At 39.9% G+C, this 16,544-nt stretch overlaps 1 protein-coding gene across 3 annotated transcripts in view; it reads right to left on the bottom strand.

The window, feature by feature from the left end:
• Nucleotides 1-16,544, bottom strand: part of spag9b (sperm associated antigen 9b) — a 50,877-nt gene that overhangs the window by 23,009 nt on the left and 11,324 nt on the right. The window contains exons 3-5 of one of the 3 annotated variants that reach the window (XM_068304871.1): nucleotides 9,770-9,840; nucleotides 9,122-9,219; nucleotides 2,947-3,094 (exon numbers count right to left, since the gene is read on the bottom strand). In XM_068304871.1, the coding sequence (XP_068160972.1) occupies nucleotides 2,947-3,094; nucleotides 9,122-9,219; nucleotides 9,770-9,840 (317 nt within the window). Of the gene's footprint in view, nucleotides 1-2,946; nucleotides 3,095-4,751; nucleotides 4,971-9,121; nucleotides 9,220-9,769; nucleotides 9,841-16,544 lie in introns of those variants that run through there. The other 2 variants (XM_068304873.1, XM_068304872.1) reach the window with 2 other exon arrangements.

Genomic DNA, 16,544 nt, shown 5'->3' with positions numbered 1-16,544 from the left:
CCCTGGTACATTTCGAGCCCTGGTACATTGCTCAAAAAAATTATGGGAAAACTTAATCATCAATAAGACTGTTTAGACTTCAGGAACCTCAATCTGCCTATTTAAGATGCATTAGTGAATCAGTTTCAACTGCTTTGGTACACAATGAAGTGGAAACAGGCACAATGGAGAGACCAACAGCAGCTGAGGCTGCAAGAGCATCACTTATCAGAGGGTCCAATCGTAAGAGGATGGTTTCACATGTGGTGGACACAGACAGTTCATATCTCGCCTTCAGTGTTTTATTAGTGTCCTTGTCTATACTGGCAGCATGAGGCAGTGTCTGCAGCCCAACAGGGTCTCACAGGTAGTCCAGCTCTTCCACAATGTGTGCAGACACTTTATGTTTAGCTGTGTGTCTGTGTCCCAGCAGAGCCCAGGACGGGGACAGGACACTGTCATATAAGTCATGACCCCAGCAACAGGACTGCTATCTCGTCACTGCCAGCACCCTCCAGAATACCCTCCAGCAGCTGCTGGTGAACATAGCATGACACTTCTGGCCTGACCATGCAGCTCAATTGATATTTTCCAGAGCTGACCAATCAGGCGTAGACAGATGTTGCCGATACATCAGGGTGATACACACTACTGAGTCACATAATGGGTTCATGATTCTGGTTTCCATTTGATGTTTGTCGATGTCAGACACTGTTCTGTGATGATTGACTGATAAACAAACAAGTTATATAAACAAGTTATATAAAGCAATAAAGATTTTCAGCTTGAAAAATTTGTTCATCAAGATGGGGCGGCAGTGGCTCAGTGGTAAAGCGGGCGGTAGAGCAGGTCATGATTCAAGATCGGCGGTTCGATTCCCGCTCCGGCCCCCAAAAAATACCCGGAGGTGAACTGAAAGTGGGAGGTGTCAGCTCACCTCCGAGGCAGCCTTGAGCAAGGTGCCGTCCCCTTTACAAATTGCTCATTTGAGGTGCACCAAGAAGGAGCTGCCTGCCACTCTACCTCCCTTGCATGCCTACAGGCCCCCTTGTGTGTGGTGTGTGTATTACAGGGGCCTGTACACACTAATATGCATGCATTTGATTTGATTGACTAACAAAAACTAGAGTGTGCGTTCTTAATTTCCCTCCGGGATTATAACAGTAAATTAAAAATTAAATTAAAGATCTGATGTGTAATTTATATGCACCCTTATCTTTTAGAGCAGTGTATTTTCTCACAAAGCTGATCTTAATTAGTCCATCTCTGGTGCACATAATGACGTGGTGGCAAAGAATTTCTGTTCAGATGACTAAAAGTGAATTGGATTTATTGTAACAATCAATAACTAAGGTTTTATCAGCAGCCATTTCGCAGCAGGCAGAATTTCTACCCATGTGTTGTTTTGATCCATTAACACCAGTGTCTTCAGTCCTATGAATAGCACAGTGCCTGATGGAAAACGGTAAGTGAAGACAACAACAAAGCATCCATGTGAAACCTGAGGTCACCTTAAAAACAGATGGAGACTTTAAAATGTCACATGTTGGAAGCCATACTGTTATATAATTAAACTTTCTTCCATGGAGGAGTTCTCGCCAATCCATTCACACTTTATTGAATCTTTCTGCACTGATGGATTCAATTTCCTCCACATCTCTTGTCTCTACATGCTGGAGTCACTATTGTTGCTATAGCAGTGCTGGGTGACCACCAGGGGAAACTCACTGTTGCACCACATGGAGACAGGGAACAGATCGTTACCTGTACTTCTTTTAAAATGTCACGTTAAAAGGACAAAAGTGTTGTGGTTCTATTCCAGGGAGTCAGATAAGTGTTTGTGGAGGCTGAGTGAGGCCCTGTCCACACGATGACGGAAAACCCAACCCAACCCACAACTTTTTGAAAACCCATCGAAAATGATTCGAGTCCACATGACAGTGTTTTCAAAAAAATCTCTGTCCACACAAAAACGCATAAGTGCGTTTTCGAAGACGGCTATAAGCATGCCAAACCATGTGGTGGCAGTATTGAGTCCAATTTTATCCAATAGGAATCCTCCATTTTTTGTTGGCAGCATTCTTGCAGGCGTTTTGTGACAACAAGGTACGTACATCCATCATGTTGTACACACGGGCCGATAAATATGACGTCACAGCGTTTTTCGTTGCAGGCAAGACGTCAGCGTTTTTAAAAAGTTGCGGATACACTATCCACACGACAAAGCAGACCCAGCGTTTTTTTAAAAATCCACCTAGGCCAGCATTTTCAAAAAGTTTCGTTTTCATTCCGGATTATCTGCGTTGTCGTGTGGACGGAAGGCGTAAACGGAACAAATAAAGTTGTGTTTTCAAAAAGTTCCGGCATCGTGTGGCCTGAGAGTGATGTACTGCTACACCTTCATCACTAAGGGTGAGGTGTGGTGCATAAAAGGAACAAACACCCTGACCACTTCTCCACTTTTACAACTTTCATCTGACTCTTAACTAGTGTGACAACATCAAACGAATACTAATTAGGTATTCATTAATATTCATGATGGAGCATTGCTTGCAGCGTGGTGTCCAATGGCAACAATGTGAAGACAGTGTCTTTTCCACCATAACTTGAGGTTAAAGGAAGGCCCCATATGGTAACACTTCCTCTGTACAGAAGGCCGTGGCTTAGAGTTCAGTAAGCACACGCACACACACACACACACACACACACCTAATCATTCCGGACACACTGATTCTTTCTCTCTGAATAAAAATGTTGTCCTTCCCGGATGTTAGCTGGAACTGAGGGTTGCATTCTGTTTCCACCATCATTAACTGAAGGGGAGATGATGTCACTGGTCTGATCCGTGGGAAGTTATATCAGCCAACTTCAGACAGGAACACAAGTCTTTACCAGGCTGAATTAAAAAAAACCGCTTATTTTCATTCAAAGGCTGGACCACTGTGTGTATCATACAGTTTACTGCACCTTCAGGCTGGTGTTGGACTGTGGATGAGTAAAGTTGCTGAATCTCCATGGTTCTGACAGGGTGTCCGCAGGTTCCCTCTGGATGTCAGGGGTCATACCATCAGTCCCTGGAAGCTGGAATATACCCATGGAAATGGGACGTTCCTTCCTATGTACAAAGACAAACAGAAGAATGAGCACACAGAGTCAGACACACTGACCTGTCAAATCACTTCTAGATTAGAAAATGCAGATAATAAAACAGTCTATGATAGAACCTAGATTCTTAAGATGTAGCTGCATTTGGAAAAGCAGCTTGAAAGCACAGATACCGATTAATAAATCATTTTTGCCACCATTTTGTGATAAAATGAAAAATCCCAAAACTGAAGGACTGCCTGCTGGCTATAGAGGAAACATTTTGACTCTCAATCATCATGTTGTGATTAAGTTCCTCCACAAAACATGAAGGGAATGTTTTAGTGTGGGGTAAAGATGGAACATGTAATGTGTGTTGTTAAACCCAAAGGCATTTCAATGCCAGATTATGAATGGAATTTTGCTTTTGCAATTAAACGGACAGCTTGTTAATCTTTTATCAGCGTGCAATTTAATTTACAGCGAGAGCCGAGCAGCATAAGGTCTGTTAGGAAACACAAACGGTGCATCAAGTCTATAGGACTTCCTAGAGGCGTTGCTGTAGATTCCCTCAACAGTGTGGCAGTGAAGTGCTTGAAGGAGAAATAAAGCTTGTTGTTTGATGAAATCCATGACCAGATGAAATGTCCTATGTGTGTTAAGAAAAAGCGAAGAAATGTTAAAAGGAGGGACACATCAGGAAGAGCTCCTTTCTGTTCCTCAAAATAAAAGTCCTTCACTCCAGCATGGCGGTGTTCACCTATTCAAGTTTCCTCTGAGCACTCATACAGAAAGAGATGCTTTCGTTGATCCCTAAGGAAGAGGCTGTTATTATTGACTGACACATGGAGTATGCTGAAAAAAACACCCTGCATCAAGCCAGGTTCACATTCACACCTTTTCTCATTCCAGTAGCAACAATCAAAAAAAACAATATTGTACAGTGTGAGCCGAACAATGGCTGTCACAGTGAAAAGGGCAGTGGGCAGGCAGCAATGAAAAACAGAGGGCCAAAAACAAAGGACACACCACTATGTTAAGAAGAATAGGTCACAAGCAGGGCAGCGAAACTGACCAAGGCTGCTTTGTGAAAAATCTGAAGTGAAGAGTGGAGAGGAAAAAACATCAAATGATCACCATCAGTATGACCATGTCATCTGTGATGTTAACTAAGTGACGAGAATGACAAAGACAGTAATAGCTTATATATGTCCGACTAAGACTCTGCTATTTTCCCCGCTTCTCCTGACCTACTTTTAGGGTGCAGCGCAGTGTACTGTCTGACGACAGTACACCCATACAGCAGCGACAATGAAAATACATGTCCAAAAGCTGGCTGAGACTCCACAAACACACCAATTACCTTCAGCTGAGATGGATTTAGCCACACACACACACACACACACACACACACACACACACACACACACACCTGCTGGGTCTGGGTAAATAAGGTAAGGAGGGCAAGCCGCCGGCAGACACAGAGTAGTGAACCAGCAGCAACACTGACAGAGACACCAGCAGCGCCGAGTTGATGACCACGGCTCCCCCTACAAAGCCAAACACAAAGAGCAGCATACACCCGGGGCTCATGGCCCCCCCCAGATCATGGCCCAGTGCCTCAAAGTGACCAGGAGGTTGGAGGGTACAGACGGTAAGACGGAGGTTCAGTGAAGCTTCAGATTCACCATGGACGACCACTGATTGTACACAGGCTACTGTAAGCACATGTACAGCTGAGGTCAGTGATGGTCTCTGTGTCTGTCAGGAAGTAAGCGGTAGAGCGCCAGAAGGTTGACTGCAAATGGACTGGGAGCCGGTCACAAGAAGAACAATCTGTCAGCATCAGCCATCGATTAAAGCATGGGGGTAGCAGATCGTCCAGAAAGCAAGGAGGAGCGGGAGACATCAAATCCCACGTTGCATCCCTCGTTCACTCTTCCTCCAGTCCTCTGACAAGATGCAATGTGGCTGCCGCTAGAAGTCTCTGACGCTCTCCCTCTCTCACTCGGACAGCACGCATTGTCCCTCCCTCTCTCCCCATCTCCCTCGCTCTTTTGAATGCTGAAGCAGCTTGATTCATATACCTCTCCTCAGCCCGCAGTTTACTGGCCACGACACAGGGAGGCCGATCAAATGGTCTTTGGGAGAGGGACACTAGCTGTGCATCTCAAAGGGAGGAACAGGGGGGGCTCACATAAAGACCACAGTAAAATATAACTACACTGTACATTAACATCATGTCATCCAAAAGTTGAACCTACGGTGGCAATAGATCAAAGGTCAGGAAATCAAAACGTCATCGTTAAAGAACTGGCTCAGGAATGTTCGGAAAAATCATCAATTCTTTCAGTAATGGTGACCATCTGATGATCAAGATAATTCTTTTCAAAAAACGTTGATTTCTGAAGCATAAAATAATAATCAGATGGACACCCCTCACAATTTGAAACTGGTACACTGAAGGAGCAAAACAGTCTAACAGATAAACTGGGAGAGGATGTGTTAGGCAGAATGGTCAGGGAAAAGCCTCCAAAGAAAAAATTTTTTTTTTAAATTAACAAACAAAAATCAAATTCAACTGGATTAATACTGATTCTTGATTAACACACATAACAGACCATTCCTATTGCCCCCCCCTCCACCCTCCCATGACATAATCCACTCTGCCAAGTGAGCAATGAGCCACAGAGCTGATCATTCAGCTGAAGTAGATTAAGCTGACAAATGCTGATCGACAGCCCGGATCTACACATTCCACATTATCACCTCTTTGTCCCAATTCAAGTTCAATTCAAGCCCTTACAGCCATTCATGATGATGGTTCACCAAAAGAGTTTCTCGTCATTAAAGCTTCACGTGAAAATCCTTTAACAAACACATCTAATTATTTAGCATTTTTGTGACTGGGCTTGCGTTAGCCATTCGCCACTTCGTCATAGGCGAAGTAAATTCCAGATTGGCTAAAAGGTTTTTAGACTGTGTAGCCACAGTGGCGTTCTTATTTTTACGAAAAAAAGGCTAAAACTTACAACTTTTTCGCTCCCTAGCACCGCTCGCTAGCGCCGCTATTTCCGCTAGCGCCGCTAGCTAGCTATTCTGCATTCCGACAGAATTTAGCCGAAGCATGCCGACAGAACTAGTCAAAGTGACCTGAACGCTCCCGATCATTAAATATGCACTCGGGTCATAACCTCTTCTCGTCCAATGAAAAACAAAGATTATTTTTTTACAAGCTAAACCCGCGAATTGGTGTACGACTAGGCGAGGACAATCAATCTAAAGAAATTAAGAATCCAGTATCATACAGTGGAGTTTGTGTAAAAATACTAATTAATCAACAAATGGTGAATGCTAAGAGGGGGTAGGAGTGGTGACAGACCGATCAGAAGGTAAATGAAAGATATTATCAATACTTTTTTGTAGTCTTAGACTTTTGATCCCTATGATTGGCAGGAATAGCCAGCGATGCATGTAAATGTGTATTCACCTCACTTGCTATAACAGCAAGTAAAACTTACAAGTAAAGATTGAGTACTACCAAGAATCAAATTTATGAAAATCAAAGTGTCTAACTCAAAGTTAAAATGTCTTCTAGTCTAAGTAAAACTTACAAGTAAACATTGAGTAATATTTTGTATGACTATCTTCACATAGTGATTGCAAGTTTTCAATTGTTGAATCTCCAGTGAGGCAATCGCTAGTGTGCAAATATGTGTGATTGTTCCGGTGGTGGTTGGAGGGGTCGTAGGCGCAGATTGGCAGCCACGCCTCCGTCAGTCTGCCCCAGGGCAGCTGTGGCTACGTACTAAGTTTACCACCACCAAGTATGAATTAGGTGTGAATGAATAATGGATCCAATGTAAGCGACTTTGAGTGTCCAGGCAAGAAAGCCCTATATAAATCTAATCCATTATTATTATTACTTTCTAAAAAAGCCCCCCCCACACACTCCACAACAAGTATGGTTTTACACCCCCCAAAAATTGAAAACTTGCATTCACTATGTGAAGATGCAGTCATACAAAATATTACTCAATGTTTACTTGCAAGTTTTACTTGCTATTATAGCAAGCCGCTGTCTTGGACACAGAATGTGGCTTTTTGTGGCTTACTCAATTAGTTTACACTGAGGCACAGTGGCTTAGTCATACTAGCTCCCGGTGCAAGCCCAGCGTGAGGTTTCAGCTGTCTTCATTCTCCTGTATTTACTTAGCTGAGTTGTGCTCAGTCACATTTCTACAGGGAGGCAGACCTGAAAACCACAACACAGTAGACAAAGTAGACCACTATTCACCCTATGAGCCCATTTATATCAAACAATAAATTCTACTGTCCAGGGAAATATATGTGCACTTGAAACTTATAACATTCAATACAGTGGATCCATCCATAAAAGTATGTTGTAACTCAAATTTAAATGCCATTTAAAAAATATCTTCTTCTTTATCCTGATTTTGAGAGTTAAAGGATTTTTTTCTGGCCCTTCCTTCTGCCAGGGTTGTTGAAATCGACCCATAGTTTCTTAAAACAACCCAAACAATGGTCACAGTGGAACTAACATGGCAGAGGCAATAGAGTTCATTTATTTAATATAGAAGCAGTCAGTGCCAAAATTACAAAATAAGGCAAAATACCAAAGAAATACTATCCTATGTAAAAACAAGGCAGTCAGAGACCAACATCCTGCGACACCCCTAAATTCAAAGTTTTACCCCGACCTACTTTCACAGGTTAGGGTCATTTAATAAAAGACCCATGATCCAATGTAACTGGTGCATTTTATTTGTCATGAGGTTTCAGAGATGTGTAACTAAAAGACTTCCTTTTATTGTCATTGCACAGAGACTCAGCACGGGGAATCTGGCGATGAAATGTGGTTGCTTGGCAACCGGAGTACACAGCATTTGTTCCAATCTCTATTTTTATCGCTATAAAAAGGTACAAAAGTGAAAATGTGACTATGACCAAGTTTTTCAAGGTCAGGATTGTGATTCAATTTTCATCCCTTTGCCTCTCTTAATATTACACCCTTTGTCTCGTCTTTCTATCTTATCCTGTTCCTGAGATGTGTGCAAAAATATCTCAGGATAGAAAATATCTCAGACAAAGCTAGTGCTTTGACCATTGATCAAAGCTACAGCTTTGATCTGTGGTCCTACACTGGCCTTCTCCCTTGTCTTTCTATTTTATCCAGTTCCAGAGTGTACAAAAGTTGAAATTTGACCTTGACCTAGTTTTCTCAAGGTCAAGGTCATCATCTAATTTTTATCTCCTTTTTATCCCAGAGTGATGTGCTTTTTGTTTCATCTTTCTATCTGCAACGGTTGTGAAGACATTTGGTGGACAGATGGACAGACAGACGGACGAACACACATTGACAATGTGTGGGTCAGCAGTGGCTCAGTGATAGAGCGGGCGGTAGAGTGGGTCGTCCGATGTTCCTAAGATTGGCAGTTCAATTCCCGCTCCCGACCAAAAAACACCCGGAGTGTGAGCTGACAGTGGGAGGTGTCAGCTCACCCCCAGAGCACTGCGGAGGCACCCTTGAGCAAGTCGCCGTACCCCTTTTACAAGTTGCTTGGGGCGCTCGACAATGGGGCTGCCCGCCATTTTACCTCCCCCTGCATGCCTACAGGCCCCTTTGTGTGTGTGCGTGTGCGACAGGGGCCTGTACAAACTAACATGTATGAATGCGTTTGAAGTATTACCAATCAGAATGTGCTCTTAATTTCCCTTGGGGGATCAGACCAGTATATAAAAAATTTTTAAAAATTAAAATGACAATACATCACCACTTTGCGGGATATAATAATTAGAAAACTCCTAACCCTGCAGCAAAAACACGAATTGCTGATTTTTAGCCAAAAGATATTGAATAAAACATAATATTTTATTCATTATATTTTTCTGGCGCTTTAGAGCTGGTTCAAGTCGATAAAACATGTTTGCTGATCAGAGCACTTGAAGTCTCAGTGGCTCAACTGACAAATACTAAACAGAATGTCTGTATGTGACACAATGAAATGAGAGAATTAGTTGATGTGGTTCGTCTCACCGTGTTCGAACCACTGCGCCTGCATCAGGTGGCTCTGCTGTGACCAGTGGATGCTGGTGCTTAGTTCGCTCCAGGTGCTCCATGTAGCTGTGGATCATCTGTGAGACATGTCAAGGAATGACAAAAGAATCCAAGCTGTGGTTAACGTTCAATTATTGTGTACTCGTAATAGAATCTGGGAAGTGTCTGCTAACTTAGGTAATGTATTGATTTTTAACAGATAGGAAAAAGAAAATAAATAGGTGATTGACTTCTCCCAGGTCAATTCACTTCTTCCTGATCCTTAAAAATATTTGCAGCACAAATATGTGCTGCCTAAGAATTTTAGACATCAGTAGACAAATGGAACTCTTTCCTTTTCTGACAGTTCACACCTCATACACTCTGTTTAGAATTAAATCTTTTTGTAACTCCCAGGAGTTCCCAGGTTTTAAAATCTTTCCCATTCTGAATTTTTAAAAAAAATACTTGAAGTCATACAACACCTTTCCTGTATATTCTGCAAATTAAAAAAAACATGCTTATTGTGTTGAGGAAATAAATATGCTAGCATGGAATATAAAGTATGAGAGAATACATAAGGACACACAGACAAACAAGTCTGTGATCTTAATCTAGTAGTCATAAATTTATCCCAGACCAGCATACCTCTGTGTGTCTCTGATGAAGAGCGTTGTATTCCTTCTTTAGCTCTGCTTCTCTCTCTTCAAATCTATTGACTGGATGAAAGACACACAACTATTTAACATATATGTTAAACAAACCATCCAGTGCTACACAAAATGGATCAACCGCTGACAATAAAAATAGTGGGTGTCGTATCAGAGGGGCTGCTGTACCCACAAACAGCCACAAGAGGGACACCACAAGCCAGCAGCCCACCCTGAGCTCCACCAGCAGTGAGCGGCAACACTTCACCTCCACGCCAACGAATAAATACTTTCAACACATTTTATTTGAACATTTTAATACACGTGGTTGTGATAATAACTCCAAGTAACCTCAAACTTCAAACAGCAGTAAAGACTTACAACGTAAATTTAAGTAGAACTAACAAAAAGAAAGGCAGGATGGAAGCACTCCACACACACCTCAAAAGTCAACTGCAGGCAGCAACACTGGCCAACCAGGTACAAGTCAAAACAGTCCAACAGTGAGTGTTTTAGGATGCTTTAGTGACTTCGTTGACTACTCTTTGGCTGCCAGTGAAGCTGCCCGTGTTGTGTTTCACCCTTGGCACCTTAAATCTGCAACTTCTTTATGTGCCGTTGAAATTTCCTTAGGTCTCAGAAGTTCCAATTGCACTATCCCCACAGTCATAGCTATGCCCCCACTGGCTCCCCACATGGGGATTCCGAGCGCCGCTACTTCCGCTAGCGAACGGCGCTGGCGCCGCTATTTCCGCATGCCGACAGAATTTAGCCGAAGCATGCCGACGGAAATAGCCGAAGTGGCCCGCGGTGGAGAGGGCGCGCTCCGAGGGGAAAAAGGCCTCTTCGCCGGAGCCCGAGCCTTCATAGAGGGAGAAGGTGAGATCAAACTCCCCGAGTGACTAGAACTTCGCTAGGAAGCACAGGCCCACTCTGACTGCTTTTTGTTGTCTTATTTTGTTAAATGACCCAACATGACTGGGGCGTCCAGCTTCGAGCTGTGTTTTGAGTTGATTTTGTCATCGGTGGGGTCACCTATCTCCTTTTGAAACAGTAGGATAAGCAACAACGGTGCTGCAGGCGTCGTCGACCTTCTGCTTAAGGTTTAATTAAGGGACACTGCCTAGGCGGAAGGTTTAACATTTCTTTTTTTTTTCTCTCTTCAATTTATAACTGACTTTTCTATAATCATATTTTTGTTATTTATGTTTTTTCTGAAGTCAGGGATTTCTTTTTCTTCTTTAAATACAAGAGGTCTTAAAGACAATACAAAACGCAAGGCTATTTTTCTTTTTTGTAAAGGACTCAAAGCACACCGCTTTTTTCTTCAAGAGACTCACTCATGTGAAGAGGACGTTACACTTTGGAAGAATCAATGGGGGGACAAGATTATTTTTTCTCATGGCAGTAACAGATCTGGAGGTGTGGCTATATGTTTTTATAGGTTCCCTGGTACATTAATAACATCTAAATGTGATAACAATGGTCACTGGATCACTGCAGTGGTAAACTTAGAAGGGACTTTAGCAATTTTGATTAATATCTATGGTTATAACGATTCCACCCAAAATAAATTACTATTAGAAACACTCACGGATGCCATCTCTGATTACAAAAAAATCATTTGCTGTAAGTTTTTTAGTGGGGGGAGACTTTAATATGGTAATAGATGAATGGTTAGATAGATGTCCCTCTACCTACGATACCTTTCATCACAACAAACTGATGAACTTCACTGATGCCAACTCTTTGGTGGATGTTTGGAGAGAAAACAATGCAGACAGTAGGCAATTCACTTGGATAAAACCAAATGGCCGTGCTACGTCAAGAATTGATCTTTGGCTTACCTCTCCAGAAATCACAAATTTAGTAGCAGAATCCTCAATATCTAGCACTCCCTTAACAGATCACTGTGTAATTAATATTACACTGAAACCACACAACCTTACAAGCAGGAAGGGTTACTGGAAATTTAATGCTGAACTTCTGAAGCATGAAGAATACGTGGAGGAAGTCAAATCTTTATTTGATGAAATTATTAAGGATAACGAAATTGATTCCTACTGCAGAAAATGGGAGTATTTTAAATTTAAGGTTAGATGTTTATCCATTAAATTCAGCAAAACCCTACATAAACAGCAAAGGGAAACTGAGCTTAAATTGGTGCAAGAGCTTAACAAATACAGCCAAAATGTTTTTTTTTATCAGATCAAGACACTGTAAAGTTGGTAGAGTTACAAACCAATTTGGATATCTTATTTACTAAAAAAGCACAAGGAGCTTATGTCAGATCTAGAGCTAAATGGATTGAGCAGGGTGAGAAAAATACTTCCTATTTTTTTGGGCTCGAAAGGAAGAGACAAGAGAGAAATAGTAACACACAATGGTGAATGTTCTGATGCAAAAACAATTTCAATTTCTACTCTAAATTATACTCCTCATACTATTCACAAGTTGATGCTAATTCCTAGACAGTATCCAACATTATATTCCTCAGATAGACTTAGAATTCAAAGAAATATGTGACTCAGAGCTCAATATAAAAGAATTGGACACGGCTGTAAAACACCTGGCACCAAATAAATCACCTGGCCAAGACGGTTTGACCTCAAACTTTTACAAATTTTTCTGGGAGTCAATAAAAGATCTATTATTTAATGCCTTGAAGGAATGTATGGAAAACAATGATCTAATATCAACCATGAAACAAGGGATAATCACTCTTTTACCTAAACCTGGGAAAGATAAAAGGCATATAGATAGCCAAGACCTATAACCCTGCTGAATGAAGATTATAAGTTATTTACTATTGTTTTAGCTAACAGGTTGAAAACAGGAATAGACCAAATAATTAGTGAAAGCCAATCAGGTTTTATTAAAGAGAGGTCTATACATAATAACATCAGGCTGGTGTTAGACCTGTTGGACTATAATCATCTCATTGAAGACAAAGGTTTCGTATTCTTTCTAGATTTTTATAAGGCCTTTGATTCAGTGGAACATCCATTCATTATGAAAACACTAAAATGTTTTGGATTTGGCTCAAAGTTTATTAAGACAATTGACATGATCTACAGTGGAATAAATAGCTCCGTCTCCCTCCCTCAAGGCACAACTAAAAGGTTTGAGGTGAAACGAGGTATACGCCAAGGCTGCCCTTTTTCTCCTTTATTATTTATTTTAGTTGCAGAACTTCTTGGTATTTACATTAAACGTAGTACAGAAATAGAGCCGTTGAATGTTTTAGGTCATCATTTGTCAATAACTCAATTTGCAGATGATACAGCTGTCTTCATCAAACACTCAGAGCAGATCCCACTGGTAATCACAACTGTGGGAAAGTTTTCAAAAGCATCTGGGTTACATTTGAATTTAAAAAAATGTGAGTTAATGTCAATTCATAACCACCCATTGACTGAGCTGTATAACATCCCTGTAAGAAATGAAGTTAAATATCTTGGAGTAATAATAACAAAAGATTTAAAAGCTAGAGAACAACTGAACTTTGAATCTGTTATAAAAAAAAAGTAAATCCATTCTTTTATCTTGGCTGCAAAGGGATCTGTCCATTTTTGGAAGAGTTTTGATTTCTAAGGTAGAAAAATTGTCTAGATTAACGTATCCTGCCTTTTCTTTAGCTATGTCAGATAATCTTATTAAATCAATTAATCAAATTCTCAACTTTGTGTGGAAAAACAAGCATCATTATATTAGGAGAAATGATGCAGTGAAAACAATTGAAGATGGAGGTTTAAATGTAATTGATTTTGAAGCGATGAATGGTATGATCAAACTAAAATGGCTTCAACAATTTATTTGTAACAGTAGGGCTATATGGTACAATATTCCTTTTAAAATATTCAATAAATGTGGTGGCATTGAATTTCTCTTAAAATGTGATTTTTTTGTTTCTAAGTTACCCAATAAATTGTCCAGATTTCATCAACAAGTCCTCCTTTGCTGGAAATTGGCCTTCAAACATAACTTTACCCCTCATAATTCTTCAATTTGGAATAACAGGTATATTTTGTCTAAGAGAAAATCTTTATGTCTTGGAGACTGGTTGGAAAAGGATATCTGGTCTGTTGTACATTTAATGGACTCAGAAGGAAATCTTCTGAATTACACTGATTTTATTAACAAATATAACATTAATTGCACTAGAAAAAAACACTTGGAAATTACAAGAGCAATCCCTGATGCAATGTTGAATACAATAAAAGTATGCTATCATATAATAAAGTAATTCCGTCTTTGCCATTACCCCTTATTAATGATCTAAACTTCACAGAAAAGAAATGTACAAACAAAATTATAAGAGATGCTGTCACAAACTTTTTCCCCTCCTACTGAAAAGGAGAAATATTTTGCAACAGTTTTCAGAAGATCAGATTAAAAAAATCAGAACTAGGTACCTTTCCCTTCCAGTTTTGCCCAACACTAAAGAAACTCATCTGAAGATAATAAATGATACTTACCCCTGTAATGAATTTCTTAGACAGAGATTTAAGTTTGAAAAAAACTACTGTACATTTTTTGAATCTCAAACTGAATCATTGGAACATCTTTTTTTTGAGTGTGAATATGTCAAAACCTTTGAGATCTTTCCAAAATTGGATATCTGAAAATGATTCAAATTCACCTAATTTAAGTTATGATATTATTAAATTTGATGTTTTACTGGAGGATAGAAAAAGGGAAAATATATATAATACCATAATTATTCTGGCCAAACAACATATACATATGTGTCGTTTTATGAAAACGAGACCATTATTTTGTGTTTACATAAATGAATTAAAAAACCTCAAAAAATCACTGAAGTATATTAAAACCAAACAAGCACTAAATGTAATAGCCTATATAAATGCCTTAACTCAAGACTAAATCGACCTCTTATTTTAACCTTAACTTTTTTGTTATGTTTGTTTCTTTTTTATTTTTAAGGTTGAGTAGTATTAATGTATCCTTCCTGTACCCCATGTCTGATCGATCTAATGTATGAAATGTTCCTTAGTCTGAAATGTGGAAATGTAATTTCTCTTTTTTTTTCTTTTTCCTTTAAATAAAATAAATAAAATTTAAAAAAAATAGCCGAAGTGACCGGAATGCTCCCGATCATTAAATATGCCTTCGGGTCATGACCTCCTTTCGTCCAATGAAAAACAAAAATATTGTTTTTTTTACAAGCTGAACCCGCGAATTGGTGTAAGACAAGGCGAGGACGATCAATCAAAAGAATCCAGTGTTTTATAGTAGAGTTTGTGTTGAAGTCCTCATTAATAAACAAATGGTGAATGCTGAGAGGGGGGAGGAGTGGTGACAGACCGATCAGAAGGAAAATGAAATATATTATCAATACTTGTTTGTGGTCTTAGATTTTTGATACCTATGACCGGCAGGAATAACCAGCGATGCATGTAAATGTGTATTCACCTCGCTTGCTATTTTTCATGCGTTTTGAAATTGAAATGAAAAATTATGTTATTGAATTTAAAAACATAAAATAAAACAAACTATGGCATACCAATGATGTTGGCGGTGGTGAAAGTTGAAATGTCTTCTAGTCTAAGTAAAAGTTACAAGTAAACATTGAGTAATATTTTGTATGACTGTATCTTCACATAGTGAATGGAAGTTTTCAGTTGTTGAATCTCACATTCATACCTGCATAAAGTAGGACAGAAATAAAGATAGTTCAGCTTGAACTGTTGACTTTAGTGTATTTTTGTAGGTAAACTGAAGAGAAGATTTTTCCCTCAGAATGCAGGAAAACCACCCCATTTTCTAAAAAATTTCCTGGGGGAGGCCCCCCCGGACCCCCCACGCGACGAGCGTTTGTCGTCCGCCCGTGCGCCACTGTCTTTGACACAGAGTGTGGCTTTTTGTGGCTTGCTCAATTCTTTTACACTGAGCCACAGTGGCTTAGTCATACTAGCTCCTAGTGCAAGCCCAGCTCACGTATTTGCGCTTCAAGATGCTGTACCGCAGATTTTTAGTACGTGATACATGATACTGTATATGCGCATGCTGTTGGCTGACAGAATCCGTGTGTGCGCTGCGTTCCAAGACTCACGCTTCCTCCTGCAACTTTTCTTAATACAAAAGTATTTTAAACAGTCTATAGGAGTTTGGGAAAAGGTAATACAGATATCAGGGGGTTTAATATCAGTATGGGAAGGGTTCACAAACGTTTACCGTAAATAATAAAAGTTTGTCGCTCTATCACGGAACTTTGTTTTTCCACGGGTAGTCCTGGAATGCATTACCCATGGGTAATGAGAGATTGCTGTATATGTCTGACAAAAGCAGTCGTCTTCTCAACATCCAAGTGAAAAAAAAACAAATAACTTTTGTCTGAACGAAAAAAGAACATTCATATGACTTTATGATGAAGTCTTGTTTATTTGTGCTTTCGCTTGGTAAATGAAATTATTGATGAAAAATGTTTTATTTCTCAACAAATTCATCTTCTTTTTGCTGGTTGAGTAAATAAACCAAGCCAGACATTAAAATTCAGATGAAAAAAGAATGCAAAACTATATTTGATGAGCTTAAAGTTAAATTAATGCGTCCTGCACTGATCCAACACTCGGAGTCAATGATGCCAGTTCAGTCCAAAAATAACACCCAAATGAAACCCAAGCAGAAAGTAGTGTGACACTGAATGAAATTAAGAGAATTTTGCATAGTTCTGAGAAAGGTGTGTTACAGTCCTGCACACACACACATACATAAAGTAGGACAGAAATAAAGATAGTTCAGCTTGAACT

This window comes from Antennarius striatus, chromosome 21, assembly GCF_040054535.1.
Source record: "Antennarius striatus isolate MH-2024 chromosome 21, ASM4005453v1, whole genome shotgun sequence".
Lineage (NCBI taxonomy): Eukaryota > Metazoa > Chordata > Actinopteri > Lophiiformes > Antennariidae > Antennarius > Antennarius striatus.
The sequence above is the reverse complement of the archived record's forward strand: the minus strand, read 5'-3'. Positions and strand labels throughout refer to the sequence as shown.